Raw genomic sequence first — 19,861 nt, 5'->3', positions numbered from 1 at the left:
CTCTATCCCATCCACACACTACTCCTTTCCCCTGCCGAGTGAGTCACGCCTACCCCGAAAGGGAAATGGCTTAATGGTGTAATAATAATAATAATAATTTCTAATTTATAGCGGTTAAAATTGGACAATTTTATTTTGAATTGAAGAATTTCGAAATTGAATGATTTTATATTAAAACTTCGAAAATAGGTCTATAACAACACCTAAAAAAATGGAACATTTTCAGATTCGAAATTTTGAAATTGGATAATTTAAAATTCAAAGGAGTTAAAATTGTATCATTTCTAATTAAAAGCGTTCAAAATGAAATAGTTTAACATTTACAACTACTCATTAATTTTAAATTATTTGAACAAATAGACGAAATATGTTGTTTTTAGAGAAAATTATTTGATAAGTATGTTTCCGATTTGCAAAAAAAAAGGTTCTCAAAAATTACGCCTATTTAAATTTTGTGCTTTGTTTGTCAAAAACCTTATTTTTACCTTTAAACCTCTATAAATTTTAATCTAATTGAGATATTTATTATTTTCTTTTTGCTTCCAATAGCGGTAGAATATAATGGCAGCGGTTCTTCAGAAAATATTAAAAATCGATTTTCTCAAAAAACACATTGTTGCCTATTTTTTAAGGTGGTAGCCAGGTTTGAAAATTTAAAAAAAAAATCGAATTTTTTTCTTTTTCAGTCCCTATGTATCCTTAGAAATAAGGTAAAACCTTTTTTGACTTCAGAGCGTATCATAAGTGCCCGAAAAATGAATTACTTCGAAAAGCCTCGAGCGGTCGGAACGTACAATTTTTCGTACTTCAAACTTCAAACGCGTTTATCTCGAAACGCGTTTTTTGGGGTCGTCACCACGATTCCAGCCGATCTAATGGGCCAATTTGATTCAAATTTTTTTGAAAATATTCAAAAAAGACTTAGCTATCGCATGAACCTCGGTCTTGATTCTTCATTAACGTTTATTAACAATTTAAATCTAGTTAATGTTTTAAAAAAGTGAGAAAAAGACGAAAAATCACAAAAACTTTCACAATTTGTTTATTAATTAATATTTTTTCATAATTGAGGTTCATGCTATAGCCATTTATGTGCTCTTTACGAAAAAGTTTGGTTTTCGTGTCTAAGATGACGCAAAGTTGAAAAATCATGGTGACCGTTTTTCAACATAGCGTCATCGGATCGCCCAGAAATTGGCCGGATATTGATGAAAAGTAAAAAATATTTTTTTCCCGTTAGTTAATAACATGCCTTACGACATACTAAAAAGTTATAAATGTTAAATAAAAATAAATAACAAAAAAACTTTGTTGAAAAAAGGTAATTGAAACCTGGCTACCCCCTTAACTTGTACTTTGATAATGAAGATATCTTATAAGTTTGATACTTGTTAAATTAGTTTTGCAGCCAGGAGAATTCTTTTTTCTTACAATCGAATTTTCTATTTTTTTTTTTTTCGTTTTTTTTTGGAAACAAGTTTTACTTTTTTCGAGAAAAATTCCAAAATTACATTTAAAAAGAATCAAATTCTCCCGGCCTTAAAAATGGTTTAGCCAGTATGATACTGATACGATGCCTTTCTGGTATTAGTAGAAACTTTTAAAAAATATTTAGAAGAATAATAAGGTGGGGTGTTTTAAAAGAAAAATCTTTTTTATTTTCTTTAATTCTGAAAAAATAAAAAAAAATTTTGTAGAAAACCCCACGGTTTCTATCCTTCCAAATATTCTTGAAAAGTACAATCACTTAGTAAAAGTTAAAAAAAATGGCAAAAAATTAAAGATGAGTTTTTTTAAGAAGACAATGAACGCTATTAAAATAAGAAATCAAATAAATATTATAATTAGATCAGAACTTTATAGAGGTTTAAATAAAAAATTTAGGTTTTTTAAAAAATAAAGCACAAAACTCCAATACGCATAACTTTTTGGAATTTTTTTTTTTTGCAAATCGGAAAAATACGTATCGCCTAATTTTCTCTAAAAACATATTTTGTCGTCAAGAGATTTTACGATTTTAAGTGCATGGCCCTGCCTGATTTGAAATGGATTCGGTCCAATGATAATAAATATTCCACTAAACCAATGGTAATAATTTTTAGAGAAAAAACCGAAATTTTGAAAAAAATTTAGGAAATTCCATTTGTTTAAATAATTTCAAATTAATTAACAAATTTCTATAATTATTTCATTAGACCAATATGAATAAGTTTAAGTAAAAAAAAGACGAGAATATAGTGCTCAAAAGGTCAATTTGGCGAAGAATTGACATATTTGGTTTTAAGGGTAGTTTTCGGGGACTCGCGGGGGTGAATTTGGGGTGTCAAACCCATATGCCTGATAAAAGAAATTTTTGGTTGGATAATTCTCAACAAGCCTAAAGCCTTTCCCGTCACATTTTCCCAAATCCTAAAAAATGATTTAAAAAACTCAAAAAAAGTGGTTTTTTCCTATGCATTTTATATGGTAAACTTCAAATCAAAACGGGCACCTGTTAAAATCAAAATTAAACAAGAAAACAAATTAGGAACTTTCCTACCAACCTAATGTGTTCCCTTCATTTTTAGAAGTTTAATTTCTTAATTTGAAACTAGTAACTTTCATATGAAACAAAGAAAAATAAAAAAGGAAAGGGTTGGTAAAAAACATGAAGAAAAAAATCTTTAAAAAGTGGAAAAAGTGTCTGGCTGGCAGTCTTGAAAATAAAATTCTAAGCGGTATGGAGCAGAAAGAAACAGTGAAATAAACTTAGCGGAGTTTAAAAAGTAACAATAAAGTAAGCTTAGTGACTTTGAGAATGTAACCCATGAGACTGCACAATCGGTGGGTATTCCAAGTGAAATATATGACGACCATAATGAAACGCGAAATGGATCCGCTTGAAAGTTCCCCCGGTCTCGACGAAGATGCCTCCGAGAGGAGACGGTAATACCGCTGGAAAAACTTGGGGTTTGGGTTGACCCACTTTGAGATGCTCGAAGCCGTTCGAAAAGAGCGGGCTCTAATTACCCAAGCAAAGATCTAATTAACAGCAGTATATTCCTTCGAATTCAGTCTCTCGCCGCTAATGAAACTTATCGTGAATATCGCACTTCTAATTGAATTTTTCCCGTTAAAGTTAACGGCGAAAAGCGAAATATTTGCAAAGCAGAACTGCAATTTCTTAAACTGTAATTTTCCTCTCATACCTTTTCCGTGCCAAACTCCAGAGCCTCGATTTTCTGATAAGGCTTGTGGCAGATCAACTGGTTTTCTCCGATTGCCTTCATGTTCTGCACGACGTAGGTGCCACCGAATCTTGAGTGCCTGCGAGAATATAAAATGCTTTTTAAAAGGAGTTTTAAGCCCTGGCTGAAGAACGAAATAAACGAGCGAAGGAACGAAATTTCGGTATTTGCATAAAAAGGCCAGGTCTCACAATTCCTATTGGCTAAAATATAGGGACGAGACAACTTTTTATTACGCTCATAGGGTACTTTTTTCGCGCTCAAAGGTTAACAAAGTCAGGATAAAATCAAAAGATTTCAAAAAATTTCATTGAATTGAATAAATTTGGAACAAGCTTAGAAAACTTCAAGGGAATTCAAAACAATTTGATGAAATACCTAAAAATTCTAGGTGAGGTTAAATTAATGTAGAATCAGTTAAATAAAAACTTTAAAAAAATAATATAAAAAAACCCCATTGAATTAAATAGAATTGAGTGAATTTACAAAAATAGAAGTAAATAAAAAAAATACAAGAGAATTCCAAAGAAATCAAAAGAATTCAGGGGGAATTAAAAAAAAAAACTTCAAATCTCTTCAAATCTGTGAAACGCTACTAATTTATAATGAGAGAAGTGACTAACGACTACTGAACGATTTAACCCTTAGTTGCACGGTGGGAACATGGGATCCCACCAACTTAACTTCAGATTTTTGTCATTTAATTAATTTTTAACGTATTTAGGTTGGATTTTTTTGTTCATTAGCTTATTTATTGGTAAGAAAACATAAGAATATAGCTTTTTTGACTTAATTGCTTATAATAATCATTATATAAATAAAAAAACTTTAAAAAATGCATTTTGTCGAAAGAATTCATTTTTGAAGAATCTATTCAACATAATAAACTAAAAACCCCTACTCGGGTGTTTTTGGGGTCGCTGATTACGAATCTGAATTTGAAAATATTCACATTGAAGATGATGAATTCAAGATGGCGGTTCCAAAATTTTGAAAAGAGATATGCGAGCTTGAAAATCTATACTCGCGGATTTTTGGGATCGCTGATTACGAATCTGAGGTCAGAATTTGGAAATATTCAAATTCAAGATTGCGGATTCAAGATGGCGGCTCCAAAATTTTGAAAAAGATATATACGAGCTTGAAAATCTATACTCGGGGTTTTTAGAGATGCTGGTCACAAATTTGAAGTTACTTAATTCAAATTCAAATTATTCGTTATTAGATTCGTAATCAGCGACTCCACCCAAGTAGAGATTTTCAAGCTAATATATCTCTTTTTTTCAAAATTTTAAAATCGCCATCTTGAATTGAAAACTTCGAAATTCTGAGTTCAGATTCGTAATCGGAATCAGCGATCCCAAAAACCCCCCAGTAAGAATTTTAAAGTCAATTCATTGAACAGAAAAATATGTGCAACAAAGGGTTAAGTTAAAATATAAAAAATTCGTTGCATTGATTAAGTTTGAAATAAGTTTAGAAAAATTAAAAAGAATTTGATGAAATGTCTAAGAATTTAAGGTAAGCTTTAGACACTTCGAGGTGAATCAAACAAAAACTTTTTTTAAATCCATTGAATTGAGTAGAATTTAGAAGAATTAAAAATAATTTAAATGAATTCAGAATAAACTAATCAGAATTCAGAGCGAATTCAAAATGAATTGCAAAAAATATTTTTAAATCTTTTGAAATTTTTGAAAATCTACGAAATCTCTCATTATTTCTGAACAAATTCTGAATAAAATCCGTTAAAATATTATAATATTTGTTGAAGTTCTATGATTTTTTATAATATTTCCAGAAACCCTGATAAATTTATTAAAATACCTTGGAAACTTTAAAGTATCCTAAAACCTTGTAAGTCCTGTAAAATCCTTCTAATCATGCGACATTCTAGAAAATTCTTTAATGCCACATGAAAATTTGTTTAGGCCCCCTAAAATTATTCAAACCCTTAGAAATCGCTTAAAATTGTTTGAAGCTCTTGAAAATGTCTAATAATCTTTTCAAATACCCGAAAATATTATAAATCCTTTATAATCTCATTAAATTACTTAAATCAGTTAAACATTTCTTTGTAATCTTTCAACGTACCTTAAAAATATTTTTAATTGTTTAAAATAGTTTAAATTCCGTTAAAATGTTTTAAAGATCTTGAAAATGCCAAGGAATTTGAAAAACATATGTAAAATCCTTTAATCGCTTTATCAACTGATCCTCAGGATCAATTAAATAAAAACTTTTAAAAATTCAAACAAAAAAATAAATTGAATTAAGTGGAATTAAGTAAATTTAGAAGAATTCAAGTTAATTAAAAAATTCAAAAGAATTCAGAATAAATTAATAAGAATGCAGGATGAATTCCAGAAAATAATTTCAAATCTTTGAAACCCTACAAAATAAATCAACTTCTCGTAAATACATTTTTTGAAATCCATTAAAATAATATAAAATTTCGTTCAATTCTATCGTGATATTTCCTGAAATCCTAAAAAATCTATTAAAATACATTAAGAGCTTTAAAATCCTCTAAAATATTGAAATCTTCCGAAATCTTATAAGATCCTGTGAAATCGTTTGAAATATCTTAAAATCTTATAGGCCCTGTAAAATAGTTCCATATCTTTCGAAATTCTGGAACATTTTTTATTATAAACTAGTACAAACGCTTAGAAATCCCTTCAAATGGATGGAATTACTACAAAAATCTTTGGAATCCTTTAAAATTTACTAAAATATTTCAAAATAAAAGCTCTAGAAAATCCCTTAGAAATTTCAAAAATACCGTAAAATCTTAAAAATCCCTTCAAACTATTGAAATATATCTACAAAATCTTGGAATCTTTTAAGATACCCTGAAATATTTAAAAATAATTCAAGACATCTTGAAAACTTGAAAATAGGGTACTTTAGAGATCTTAATTGAATATAGGGTACAATAGGAAATATAAGAACGGGTGTGTTGCGGCCTGAAAGGTGAATTGAAATTTTATCCTACAAATAGATTATCTCTTTTCTAAAGAAATATTTACTTTCTAATTAAAAATTAAGTTCGTGGAACGGCGTCACATCCCTAGATTAGGACGTAATCCCATTAAAATGTAACGGTAGTAGGTTCGCTTCGTGTTTCCATCCAGGGTTGATCAGTTAAGCTTAGTGTGTTAAAACAACTAGAAAGAATTGAAGTAACCTAGAGCAATTTCAGGATTAAACGCCTCAAGCGTCTCATGAAATATACGACCTGCATTTCTTGTAATTTATTATTCAAAACAGCATTGGGAATTTTTCCCGTGGATTAATCCGTCATAAACGATTTCTCGTTTATCTGAAAACGCTTCATTATCTCTAGATGAAGATGGATTTGAATAAAACGGAAAGGTTTGAACTAACTGAAGTATTTATGAAAGAAAGATAGATGCAATATTTCCTGGATTGAAAAGCGAGCCATAGATTGCAATCGCGACTGGATTTACGACTTCAGAATTAACGGCAAACTGGAGACTTCTTCCTACCCATTCTCTTTTGGTAAATAAAAGTTGAAATTAAAAAAAAAAAAACTGGGTACTCATTTGAAGCACTCAGTTTTAAAAACTGGGTCATATTCATTACATTTCACGCGGTCGAGAGAAACAAGGATTCCCAAGGGTTACTTCCATGTAACCACATAGCCCATTTTTCCGTCATGCTTTTTGCCAACCTTTATTTCTTTCTACATGCAAACGCGAGATACTTTGTCCCGAGCTTATGACGCGATCTAGTTACGGTTGCTTTATTAAGAAAACAGCTTGTCTGTAATAAAAAAAATGTACCGTGCGAACATTTCTGATCAAAGAATGGTTTATTGTTACCTATGATGGCTGGTATCGTCATTATAAAATATGGGAGCCTTTTATCTCGTCGCGAATTCATTTTGTCAGGAGATTGAATTTCTAGTTCACAAACGCGATTTATAATTGACTAATTAATATTGAACTATTTGAAATTTCACGAAAATCAAATACAAAGTTTATTTGAAACAAACTAATTAATTTATCGAGTGACTTGAGCTTGTAAATGGTTTCATCTTATTGGTATAAGCAGGTATAAGTAAAATATTCATATTGGAGATTTGCTCTAAGCTTTGAGTATTAGTTCACATGAAAGCAATAACAGAGAATTCCAGATGAAGGTAACTGAAATATGTAAATAGAACCGTAATTTCTCAGGATACCGTATAGCGCCAAAGTTATATTAGTCTAAATCCAGAATTAGGAAAGTTATATAATTTTCTCCTAAAATGGATTAATTATCTTCATACAAAAATGATATTCCTTATTAACGGTTTTACTAAATGTTTTGAAAGAGTTCAAAAGATTTCAACAGATTTGAAAGATTTACAGGAATTTAAAAATAAAGTTAAGAGTTCAAGGGATTTAAAAATATTACAAAGGATTTCAACAGCTTCGGAGGGAAATCGAAGGATTTTCTATTATTTTAATTATTTTAATGAATGTCCAAGGCTTTCAAACGTTTTAAGTAATTCAGAGATTTTAAGACAGTTTAAGGAAGTTCACAAGAATCAATTGGAGGATTTAATATTATTTCAAACATTTCAAAGTATTTAAGAAATTTAAAAAAAAAACTGTATGGAATTGCAAACAATTTCTTTAAATTTTTAAGGATTTCATAGAGTTTAAAAGATTTTAGGGCATTTTGAATGGTTACAAGGGGCTTCATTTTTTAAAGATTTCAAACGATTTTTATGGGATTTTAAAATGATTTCAATAGATATGAGAAATTTCTAAACATTTTACAATATCTCTATTCATTTCACAAGAATTAAGATATGTCATTGGATTTAAAAAATTTGAAGATATTTTCAAATATTCTAGCGCCTTCCCAAAAAATTTAAAGATTTTAAGATATTTGGAATGTTTTGAAAGAATCCATAGAATTTTCAAGAGCTTCAACAAAATTTTAGGGGATTTCAAAGCTTTCAAAGGATCTTAATATTGTAGGGTGTTAAATGTTTAATAATATTTGAAACATTCAAAAATATTAGGGTATTAAATATTTTCACTAATTTTTTATGTGTTTTATAAGATTTATAAATCCTACGAAATTTTGATTTCAGGATTTTATTCTATTTTAATTGACATTAAAGACTTTATTGACAAAAATAGAGCGATTTCGAAGAATTAAAATTACTAAAAAATATTTCAAGATATATACAAAAAATTTAAAGAATTCTAATGAATTCTATGTATTACAAAAATTACCTGGGGTTTCAAAGAATTTCGAAAGGATTTCATAGAATTTATAAATCCTGTGAAATCCTGATTTTAGGATATTTAAAAAGATTAAAGCCGATTTCAAATGATTCTGAAGGAATTTCAAGGGATTTTATTATACTTTAATCGATATTAAAGAATTTATTTACAACAATTGAGTGTTTTCAAAAATTTAAAGAAATTTCAAAAGATTTCAAGGGATTTTAAAGCATTTCAAGTATTTTTAAAGACACTTTAAAATATCCAGGAACTTTCAAGGATTTTAGTGATTTTAAGTATTTAAAAAATTTGCACGATAGTTTAAAGAGTTTCAAAAGGATTTCATAGGATTTATAAACTCTATGAGATCCTAATTTTAAGGACGTTCAAGGGATTTTATTATATTTTATTCGATACTACTGAATTTATTCGCAATAACTGAGTGTTTTCAAAGATTCAAAGAGACTTTTGAATATTTAAAAAAATTCCAAGGAATTTTGAATAAATTTCAAGAATTTGAAGGAATGTGAAAGAATTTCAAAAGATTAAAAGGGGGATTTAAAACAGAATTTTAGTGATTTTTTAGGTATTTACCAAAATTGCATGAGATTTTAAAGAATGTCCTAGAATTTCAGAAGGATTTCATAGGATTTATAAATTCAGGAATTTTCAAGGATTTGAGCGATTTTAAGTATTTAAAAAAATTGTATGGGATTTTAAAAGATTTCATACGATTTATAAATCCTATGAAATTCTGATTTTGAGGAATTTCAAGGTATTTTATTATCTTTTAATCGATATTAAAGAATTTCACAATAATTTAGGGTTTTAAAGATTCAAAGAGATTTTAGGATATTTTAAAAGATTCCAAGGAATTTCAAAAGATTTCAAGGGATTTAAATTAAGTTTGGGGTTTTTTCAATCATTTCAAGTAATTTTAAAGTAACTTAAAAAATACCCAAGAATTTTCAAGGATTATAAGGTATTTAAAAAAATGTCATGAAATTTTAAAGAATTTCCTAGAATTTCGAAAGATTTCGTATGATTTTATGGGACCCATAAGGTTATTATTTGAAAACGTTCCAAAGATTTTTATCGGAATTTATTCGATTAACTAAGTTCTCAATGATTTGAAAATATATGAAATGATTTTATAATATTTAAAGGAAAATCAACGGATTTTATCAGATTTACGGGATTTTCAATATTTTAACCATTTTTCGGTCCGTTTCCGGCTACTAATTCAATCATTAGTCCGCCAGTCCGCCCCTGATACTGTTCTTCCCTCTTAAAAAATAATTTTAAATAATACCTTGATCCCGCGTATTTCTTTATTTTCTCCATTTTCAGATTGCGTTCCTTTTCTCGAATAGCTGACAATTTCGCTTCATCTTGTTCTTTTTCTATGGTACTACGCTGCGTCCCAACAGTGGCCAATTTGCTTGCATTCTGCTCACGCAACATCAACGCTATTATCTAAAATAAACGAGATTTTAAAATGTCATATGGTTTTCAACAAAAATTTTAGTAGACAAAAATATAACTACCTCTAAAATCTGCATGTGATAATGTTGCTCGGATCTGTTACTAGCAATGAAAAGCAGAAGATCGACAGTTCCAGACGAGTTGAGAGCAAAGAGTAACTGCAACCATATATTGTTAATAAAAATGTTTTCACGAGATAAATTCAGACTCAATTTTATAGGAATACCTCGTCGTGAACCGTTGCATCGTTGTCGGCTCTTGTCTCATTATCAGCAGGTGGAACTTGCAAGACATTTCTGACAAAGGTGAGGATTCGTTCAATTATTATTTCGTTCTCTTCTCCCCTTTCTGCGGTGTCCTATAACAATTGGATTTAATGACTTGGACACCTTGTCATTAAATTATATGGAATGCATTTTATTTTTACATCGTCACTTACGTAACAAATCGCACTATCTGTTTAGATATTAACCTGCTTTAATTAAGGAGTGGACAACTTGAATAGAAGTTGTCCTAATTTGTTGAAAATTCATTTTTCTGGTTAAGGATTCATCACTTTTGGTAGAAATTTTACCTTTTTGGTTAAAAATTCAACTATTTGTTGAAAAATTAATCTGATTTAGTTAAAAGATGAACTACTTGAATAAAAGTTAAACTAATTTGTTGAAAATTCATTTTTCTGGTTGTAAATTCGTTTTTTGTTGTTGAAAAATTATCTTTTTTTAATTGAAAATGCAATTTTGTAGAATTCAACTGTTTTTTTACTTAAAATTAACATCTTTCTTGCTTGAAAATTCAACTACTTACATGAAATTTGATTCACATACTTTGTTCAAATTTTATTATTTTGGTTGAAGATTAATAAATATTAGAAAATTGATATCTTTGGTTGAAAATTCTTTTTTTTTTTGTCAAAATTAATTCTTTTAACTGAAAATTTGACTTCCATTTTTTGTTGAAAGAGCATTTATTTGGTTAAAAATTCACTTTTTCTTGGTTTGTCATTAATTTTTTTAACTACAAATTTAATTATTCCATTTTCGGTTCAAAATTGATCTTTTTTAATTGAAAACTCAGCTACTTGATGGAAAATTCGTCTATTTTCTATAAAACTTCATCTCTTTTGGTAGAAATTTCACCTTTTTTGGTTAAAAATTCAACTATTTGTTGAAATATTAATCTGCTTTAGCTGAGAAATTAACTACTTGAATAAAAGCTGAACTAGTTTGTTGAAAATTCATCATTTTAGTTGAAAATTCCTCTATTGGGTTGCAAATTTAACTATTGTGTTGTAAATTCGCTTTTTTTGTTGTTGTTGTTGAAAATTGATCTTTTTTAGTTAAGAATGCAATTTTAGTCGAATTCAACTGTTTTTTACTTAAAATTAACATTTTTCTTTCTTGCAAATTCAACTACATACTGTGTTGAAAATTAATTCTATTGGCTGAAGATTAATTACTTCATTTGAAAATTGATGTCTTTGGTTGAGTTTTTTTGTTTCTCCAAAATTAATTCTTTTAACTGAAAATTTAAATATTCCATTTTTAGTTGAAAGTGCATTTATTTGGTTAAAAATTCATTTGTTTCTGGCATGAAATAAAATTTTTTTACTCAAAATATAACTATTCCAGTTTTGGTTGAAAATCTATCTTTTTCCATAGAAAAATTAACTATTTGTTTGAAAATTCGTCTATTCGGTATGAAAATTTATCGATTATTTAGGATTTAACTATTTCCTTGAAAATTCACCCCTTCTTTTAGAATTCAATTATTTTTTTTTTAAATAAAAATCTTCTTTTAATGGAAATATCAACTACTTATTACATTTTTCATGGAGAATTCATCTGTTAAGGTTGAAAATCTATCTTTTATCAATATTTTAACTATTCAATTTTTAACCATCAAATTGGCAATTTGGCTAATTTTGAACATATTCAGAAGAATCTTATAAAATAAATTATTGTTAAATTTTTAATACTAGAACTACTAGCGTCATCTCAAAACGCTTTTTAGCAAAAAATTCAATTTCAAACATTTTTAATTTTTAAATGTTTAAGTCCTCTTCTAAGTTAATAAATGAAATTAAAAAATATAAAGTTGATATCAAACTTATTTTAAATTGCATATTATCATGTGATACGAAATTGTTGATATTTTAAGGGATCGAATTAATTCTTCTTTTAAAAATTTGCCAAATTCCCATATAAAAAAAATCACTGTCATTTCCTGGTGTCAAAGAATTCGAAGTCCAACGGCTACTTACAATACTCAAGAGTTTTCCAAGATGATCTCTAATTGTGCTCCAAACTCTTTCATCTGTTAAAGAAACTTTATATCCTTGTAAATGCGATACAATCTCTTGATAGAGCGTTCGTGTGACTTTTTCGGTCGGGAGCTCTTCGTTGTAAAACATCAAAGCCGGACTAGTCAAGTTAATCATTAATCTAAAAGAAAATTCATCGATTATTGAATTGTTTCCTGATTTCATTATGCAAAAATAACCGATATCGCATTGAGTAAATATGGAATGAAGATTTCTAATGAATAAAGCATTAGCTTGAACCATTTGGTATTGATTCAAATTTATTAGCAATTCATAAACGTGAATAATTTGTCAATATTGAAAACAGAAGCTCATAATCCCTTTCAAAGAAAATTCGATTTGTAAATTCCATTCTATTTAGATAACATGAAAATATTACCGCAACAGAACATCCCAGAGTTCTTTTTTGTCCGAATGATCGATGAAAATTTTAATGAGATCCGTTTGGACAATTTTAGAGTGTCCCAGATATCGACGAACAACGTGATTACTATCATCTCTTCGTAAATATTTTATAAGGTCTTTTATGACCTCTGAAAAACAAAATAGGAAATTGATTTAATCTGTGGTATAAAGTGACTAACTATAGACAATTTATCAATTCTATGAGTGTTCACCCATGCAGTTTTTATCCAGATGATATTTGTGGCCATCGTAGTAACCGAGGGCATCACAAGTTGCTGCTAGTTCAGCAGAAATGTATGGAGAACACTCCGTCATTTTGATAGTTTGCGGATTAAGCTGAAGTTAATTTCAAGTTAATCTGATGATTAACTAGAAGTACTGAAAAATAGGACAATCACGAAATTACCGCTAAAATGTCGACAAAAATATTAACTTAAAATAATTACGAACCCAAGTTACACAGTTATACATCTAGCTTTTTTTTAAAGGTACCTTAAGTTCTGAACTTTAAAATGAACGAAATAGTTTTTCCTAATTCTATTTTATCCATTAATATTGTTCCAACTACAATTAAAAATATTTATTATAATTTTGTTTTAGCAAATGTATTATTTTTAATATAAATGAATAAACATTTTAGCCCTTTTTATAGTTTACAGTCATCAGTAAAAAATTCGTTATTTGAACGTTCAGAACATCAAGCACATTTTTTGAAACCAGTTTTTTAAATTCGAAATGAGTATATTTTATGAAGTTAAATTATGTTGAAACATAGGTAAGTTCAATTCAATATGACTTTTCATCCAGGTAGAAACTATAAGGAAATTAATTCCTGCTTTTAATTATTTTATGCAACTTATGTTTTTTCTGTTTAGTATTAATCGATAATTCACTTGAAACGATAGAACCAGCAATTCAATGAATTCTCATCCTAAATTATATTCTCCATTTTATCACTAATCCTAATTTAATGACCATTAGTTACTAGGATTAATTATCAAAAATCAATATTTTCCCTGTAAATTAAAAATATTTCAATTGATTTGAGTGATGTTTAAAGATTTCTGACCTTTTTTAAAATTGCAAGGATTTCGAATTGAAACAAGGAATTTTTGGAAAGAAATGGAAATCGGAGTTAAAACATAAAATAATTTTTGCTCATAAGAATTACAGTTCTGAGTCAAATCTTTTAAATATTTCTAAAATCTTTTGAAATATTTGTGACGTTTTTCTTGAATTTTTGTTTGGAAGATCTGTTTCATTCTTTGAAATTATTGTCTTATATGAAATCTTTTCAAATATTCTAAAATATTTTGAAACCTTTTCAAAGTTTTAACAGCTTTGTGAAATTCTTGTTAAATATTTTTAATCTGATTTTCATACCCTTTTTAAATCTTTGACATACGTGAAATCTTTAAAAAAATGTTCGAAATCCTTTTCAATATTTTAAAGTCTTTGAAATCTTTAGAAATTTATAATTCTGAAACTGAATTATCAACAAAATTTTCTTCTAATAATTTCTATAATTTGTAAGTATTAAAAATGTTATTTTTGAAGAAATTTTAGTCGGCCCATTTTTCAACGATTAGACTAAAAAAATTGTTCTCTATATTATAAATGTTAGAACTTTTGAAGTAGGTTACGCAGTTTGAAAGCAAATTTTAATTAAAAACAAAGTATAATTTTTATTAAAATTTTATTAAATATTACATTTTTATTAGTATTTAAATAAAAACAAAGTATAATTTTTTGTAGTGCGGAGCCATTCAAGTATTTCGCATTGTTTTAACAATCACCTCGGAATATGTATACAGTTTCGCAAGTTTATTATAAATGTTTTTTTAAATTTTATAAATATTTAAATGCATATAAAATAGAATATTTACATGTAAAATTAACTGATTTTTCATTTGTGAGAAGTAATTTCTTAATGGTATAAGTTTCTAGGAATTTAATTAATATGTTTACTTTAGAAAGCTTTCATTTCTGGAATTTGTTCTTAAAGTCCACGAATTTGAATAAGCATTAAAACGATTTTTTATTTTATATTCATGTATACACATAAAATTCAGTGCATATTGGACATAATAATATTCCGAATATTATTTAAATATATTTTTAACAAGATAGCTACATTTTTCATGAAATAGTTGAATTTTCAACTAAAAACGATATATTTGAACGAAAAATGGAATATTTCAATTCTCAACAGAAAAATATAAATTATCAACCAAAAAAAGAATATTTAAATTTCCAATTAAAAAATTAATTTTCAACCAAAAAGAAACTAATTCTCAAGAAAATAAATTTTCAACCAAAGTAGTGAATTTTCAACTAAAATTATGAATCTCAACTGGAATAGTAGAATTTTTTTAAATAATATTGATATTCTATGAAAAAGAGCAAGTTTTTAATACAATACATAAATTTATCACAAAAAAAATATCAATTTTCTACTAAAATTCTGGAATATTGACCAAAATGTACAAGTTAAAAAAATCTTGTTCACAAAACTTTGTCGTTTAAAAAAAAAATGCAATTAACGAAAATTTTGAAAAAACGAAAAATAGAAAAACCAACTTATACAAAAATCAAGAAAAAATTAAACGACCACCTTTTTGAGAAATACTTCTTAAAAAATTCAACAAATTTTGTATTAACTGCGGCACCAATTTTAAAAGTTATAATAATCATTAATACGCAGTTTAAATTTTGTTGCCTAATCGTTGTAATAAGATTCTTTTTAAATCCCTTCAAAAACATTTTTATTCTGGAACGATTCAGTATGACCTCAGTATGCACAGCCTTGACCGATTTGAAATTATTTCCATCTAGAATTCTTTTAGAAAATTCACTTTTAATGTGTACTTTAGTACAGCAGAGAAAAAATCCCGGTTGCTGATTCGATTTTCCGGACATTTCCTGGTCTATGAAAAAGATGAAAAACAAAAAAAACGAACAGGAATCACATTGAGGTTATGTTGACAGGTAGGCAATGACAACAGCACTGAAAAGTTAATTCCCGGGAAGCTAAGGTAGAGAAACCATACTTTGTTATTAAAATGAATATCCAAACGACATTCTATAAAGATAACAAAGCCATGAAACCTTTATTTACAGTTCTAAAATTAAAGATATAATAAACAACTTACTTTAGAATCATCGGGAAGACTACCTTCCCGCTTTTCACTGACACTCACAAGACGTTAAACTAAATCACTGTCACCATTAACCGTCAATTAAAAATAATCAAAATTAAAATAAAATCAAAAACACTAGACACTGTGGGAAAATCTAAAATGTAAACACGTGCAAATGACAAGAGCAACAAGTAAAAGTGATGTAAAAGCGCGCGAAATCTCAAGACGTTGATTGGTCGCACTGGTGGTAAGCATTTGGAGCGGGAAATTTAGTTGAATTCAAAAATCAGTATTTGAAATACTCAGATATTTTATTTTTCAATTTATTCATTTCCAATTTGCCAAAACTAATATAGATATATTCCATTTTCATTGATACATTTTTTTCTGCTGTTAATTGTATTTCAGTTGATTGCAAACATTGTTACTTCATAAACTGATAAATCAATCAAAATATTGCTCTAAATTAAACTCGAAACTGAATCTATCAGTTAAATAAATGATTCGATGAGGTATAGTTGATTGCTAATTAAAATATATTTAGTACTTCAGGTAAAGGCAGGATATGAGATGGAATAGTAATTAGTTATATTTTCACGCCTCTACCCTGTCAATCATTATGTTTAATTAAAAAATACGCGTCGGCAATATGATGCAGAATGCAACACAATTATATCTGAGCGAACAGATTGAATCGTTAGCGGTATTCATATATAACTAAGTATAGCAGCTATAAATGGAAACAGCTGCATATAATGTGGATTAATTAACGCACCCCTTAATTTAAATAGAATTAGTAATTCCCCTAAAATTGGCCTATTTACCCTTCGAAAATCAGCATGGTGTTCGCACACCACAATTAGCGTAATTAGACCAAAGTTAGAATCAGGAGGGTCTAAGTGAATTGGGAAGATATTATAGATACCCCTAGATGTCGGTAAACAAAAAGATGCAAGGGACCGTTCAATAAATGCGACACTTTGTTAGCTGGAGGGGTGGGGGGGGGGAGAGATTTTGTGACAATTTGTTACGAAGAATTGAGTATCGAAAATATAAATGTGAATAACAATTTTTTTCAAGTACTTGAAAAAATTAAAATGATGGATTCTTTTTTACCAGTAGAGCATCTATGTAGAAACTTCACACTCATTCCTCAAGGCTATACCCTAAAGGGCAGTTCTACCCAAGTCAAGCAGTTCTAAATTGAAATGGGCAGTTCTAAAAGTTAGAATGGGTAGTTCTAACATTTTGCTTCCATTCACGTTACAAAATTATACATAAAATACAAAATTTGAAGGAAATTTATATTATTGTTATTAATAAATCGCATCTAAATAGATTCAAAAACACTCAAAGATAACGCTATTTCACTAAAACTAATACTTGTATATGCTTCTTCGTACAGATTCCTATTTTATATTATTTTTTTAAGCATAATTATTAAGGCTCTTCTAAATTTCTAAAATTAAGGATTATTGGTATTGATTTCCGTATAACATTATTGACAGAGAAGTGTTTAAGGAAAAATTATAAAAAAGTATACAGTACAAAAAATCTGAGAATCAAAGACCTTTTTTTTTAGGCATTTGCTTACTGTCAGGTCGAACAGTTCTAAATTTTGCTTAGGGTATATCCTGCTTTCCGCTATTTACCTCTTTTTCCCTTTTTCATCGAATACCTCTTTTTTACATGTTTTCAATAATCTCATTTTTCCGCGTGAATGTAAACTGCTTGAATGCGAATACGACTATTTTTCATTGAAAGTTAATCTTTTTTTATTGAAAAGTGTGCTCTTATGTTTTTGGTTTAGAATTCATCTCTACTGGAAAAAAATTACACTGTTTGGTTGAAGATTCGTTTTTTCAGTTAAAATTAAATTTTCTTAACTTTCAACTCAATTAATCCATTTTTGTCTCATAATTCATCGTTTTTAGTTGAAAAATTAACTATTCAATGTTTTATGGAAAGATCGATCATTTTTCTTTGAAAATTCAACTTTTTGATTAGAAGTTGAAATACTTGATTAAAAATTCATTTTATCAGTTGAAATTTTAACACTTTGTTGATAATTATTTTGTTTTGGTTGCAAAATTTATGTATTTGGTTTTAAATGGTCTTTTTTAGTAAAAAATACTATTGTAACTAAAATCCTTTTTTTCTTGTTTGAAAATAAAATTTGTTTAACCCCTAGACCTAGACTATTTCATTTTATGTTTAAGATTCATCGTTTTTCATTTAATATTCAACTTTTTGGTAAAAAATAAACTTTTTCGATACAATTTAAAATTTTAGGTTGAAAATTTAATTGTTTTGTCGAGAATTCACCTTTTGGTGTAAATATTGAACAGTTTGGTGGATGATTTCTTTTGAATGAAAAATCTTTCTTGTTTAAAAATGCATCACTTTTGGTAAAAATTTTATCTTTTTAGTTTCGAAAAGGGAACTGTTTGGTTAAAAATGAATCTGTTTTGGTTGAGGATTTAAATATTATGTTGAAAAATTCGTCCATTTTTAGGAGTGAAACTATATTTGATTCAAAAATATCATCTTTTTTAGTTGAAATATGAAGTATTACATTTGTCGCTGAGAATTGACTGTTTTGGTTAAATTCTACTATTCTTGAATTAAATTTAAAAAATATGCTTTTTTCAATATTAACTCTTATATTTTTTGTTGAGAATCAATGTTTTTTAATTTTACATTGAACTACTATTTTGAAAAATGTTTTGAAAAATTTGTTATTAAAGATTCATCATTTTATTTGGAAATGCAACTATTTCCTCGAAAAATTAATTTGTTGAATAAAAATGTAACTCTATTGTTGAGCATATGTCTTTTTAGATTGCAAATTCAACTATTTTGTTCAAAATGCAACTGTTTTTGTTGAAGTTTAATCTTTTTTATTAAAAATTCGACAGTTTGGTTGAAAATTCATCTTTGTATATTGAAAATTTACCGTGCGGTTAAGCGTTCAACTATTTTGTTAAAAATCCATCACTTTTGCTTGAACATACAATTATATAGTTGAAAATTCATCTTTCGTAGTTAAAAATTTAACTGCTTTCTAAAAAATTCGTCTTTTTGGCTCAAAGATTCAACTATTTGTTCAAAAATGCAGCGTTTTGTGTTTGAAGTTTAATCTTTCTTGTTAGAAGATTCAAATATTTGGTTAAAAATGCATCTTTGTAGGTTGATAATGTAACTATTTTTTTAATTCAACTATTTTTTATGAAAACTCATCTCTGTCGCTAAAAATTTAACTATTTTGGAGAAAATAGTAATTCAGAATATGGTGCACTTGTAAAAAATCACCCTTTTGTCGCTGTTTTGAAAGAATTTTATGTTGTAAAGTTTGTTAAGATATGATGTTTGTATATTTTTTGCTTTATTTTAGGCATTTATCAAATGAAATAGAAGAAAGAATTTTGACTGGAAATTGGGTGGGGGTGGGGTGTTCGTATTTCTGATGTCACCCTGGGAGGTTCAAGCTTTGTGTTATAATCTGTGACGAAAAAGGCAATAGGTGGAAAAAGTTTTCGAAATAACGTGATGCAATTGTGGAACGGCCCCTATAAGCGATTTAAAAATTATTATAGTAGATATACACTGGAACTTGGCTTGAAGACCAGTTTCTGACGTCCCTTTTAGTGGCCTTGATCGTAAATGCATAAAATTCAAACGTATACAATCAGGTCTGAATGAAGAATTTCTATTGGATTTGGGCCCATGCTAACAGCTAACGCAAATAACGCCCTCATACAGTTTGTCACGCATGACTGAGAACCTCATTTCTCTCTGTCCCGCGGCTCCCCCGGACATCAATTCTCGGAACGTCGTGAATTCGGACTTCTTAAGTCCAAGTTTCAGTGCAATCCAATGCTGTTATGTAACAATGAGGGCGCCACTAATTTGGAACTATTGGTTTGCAATTTTAATTGTAATGCAAAATTAATGAAAAATCATATAATAGGAATGAATACTCTCTTATATAGTTTGAAAATTTATTCTTGGTACATTGTTAGATTAGGACGA

The 19,861-nt window shown here is 28.1% G+C and overlaps 1 protein-coding gene across 1 annotated transcript in view; it reads right to left on the bottom strand.

Moving 5' to 3' along the window:
* The window catches only part of LOC117181567 (protein timeless homolog), a 384,720-nt gene extending 368,752 nt beyond the window's left edge, over positions 1-15,968 (bottom strand). The window contains exons 1-8 of the mRNA XM_033374395.1: positions 15,842-15,968; positions 12,902-13,067; positions 12,664-12,817; positions 12,225-12,405; positions 10,188-10,319; positions 10,024-10,119; positions 9,789-9,952; positions 3,189-3,306 (exon numbers count right to left, since the gene is read on the bottom strand). Of these exons, the coding sequence (XP_033230286.1) occupies positions 3,189-3,306; positions 9,789-9,952; positions 10,024-10,119; positions 10,188-10,319; positions 12,225-12,405; positions 12,664-12,817; positions 12,902-13,004 (948 nt within the window). The 5' untranslated portion in view covers positions 13,005-13,067; positions 15,842-15,968. The remainder of the gene's footprint in view (positions 1-3,188; positions 3,307-9,788; positions 9,953-10,023; positions 10,120-10,187; positions 10,320-12,224; positions 12,406-12,663; positions 12,818-12,901; positions 13,068-15,841) is intronic.
* Positions 15,969-19,861: the final 3,893 nt, after the last annotated feature.

The sequence above is a fragment of the Belonocnema kinseyi genome, chromosome 10 (assembly GCF_010883055.1).
Source record: "Belonocnema kinseyi isolate 2016_QV_RU_SX_M_011 chromosome 10, B_treatae_v1, whole genome shotgun sequence".
NCBI classification, from domain to species: domain Eukaryota; kingdom Metazoa; phylum Arthropoda; class Insecta; order Hymenoptera; family Cynipidae; genus Belonocnema; species Belonocnema kinseyi.
This window is presented reverse-complemented; position numbering and strand designations above follow the sequence as displayed.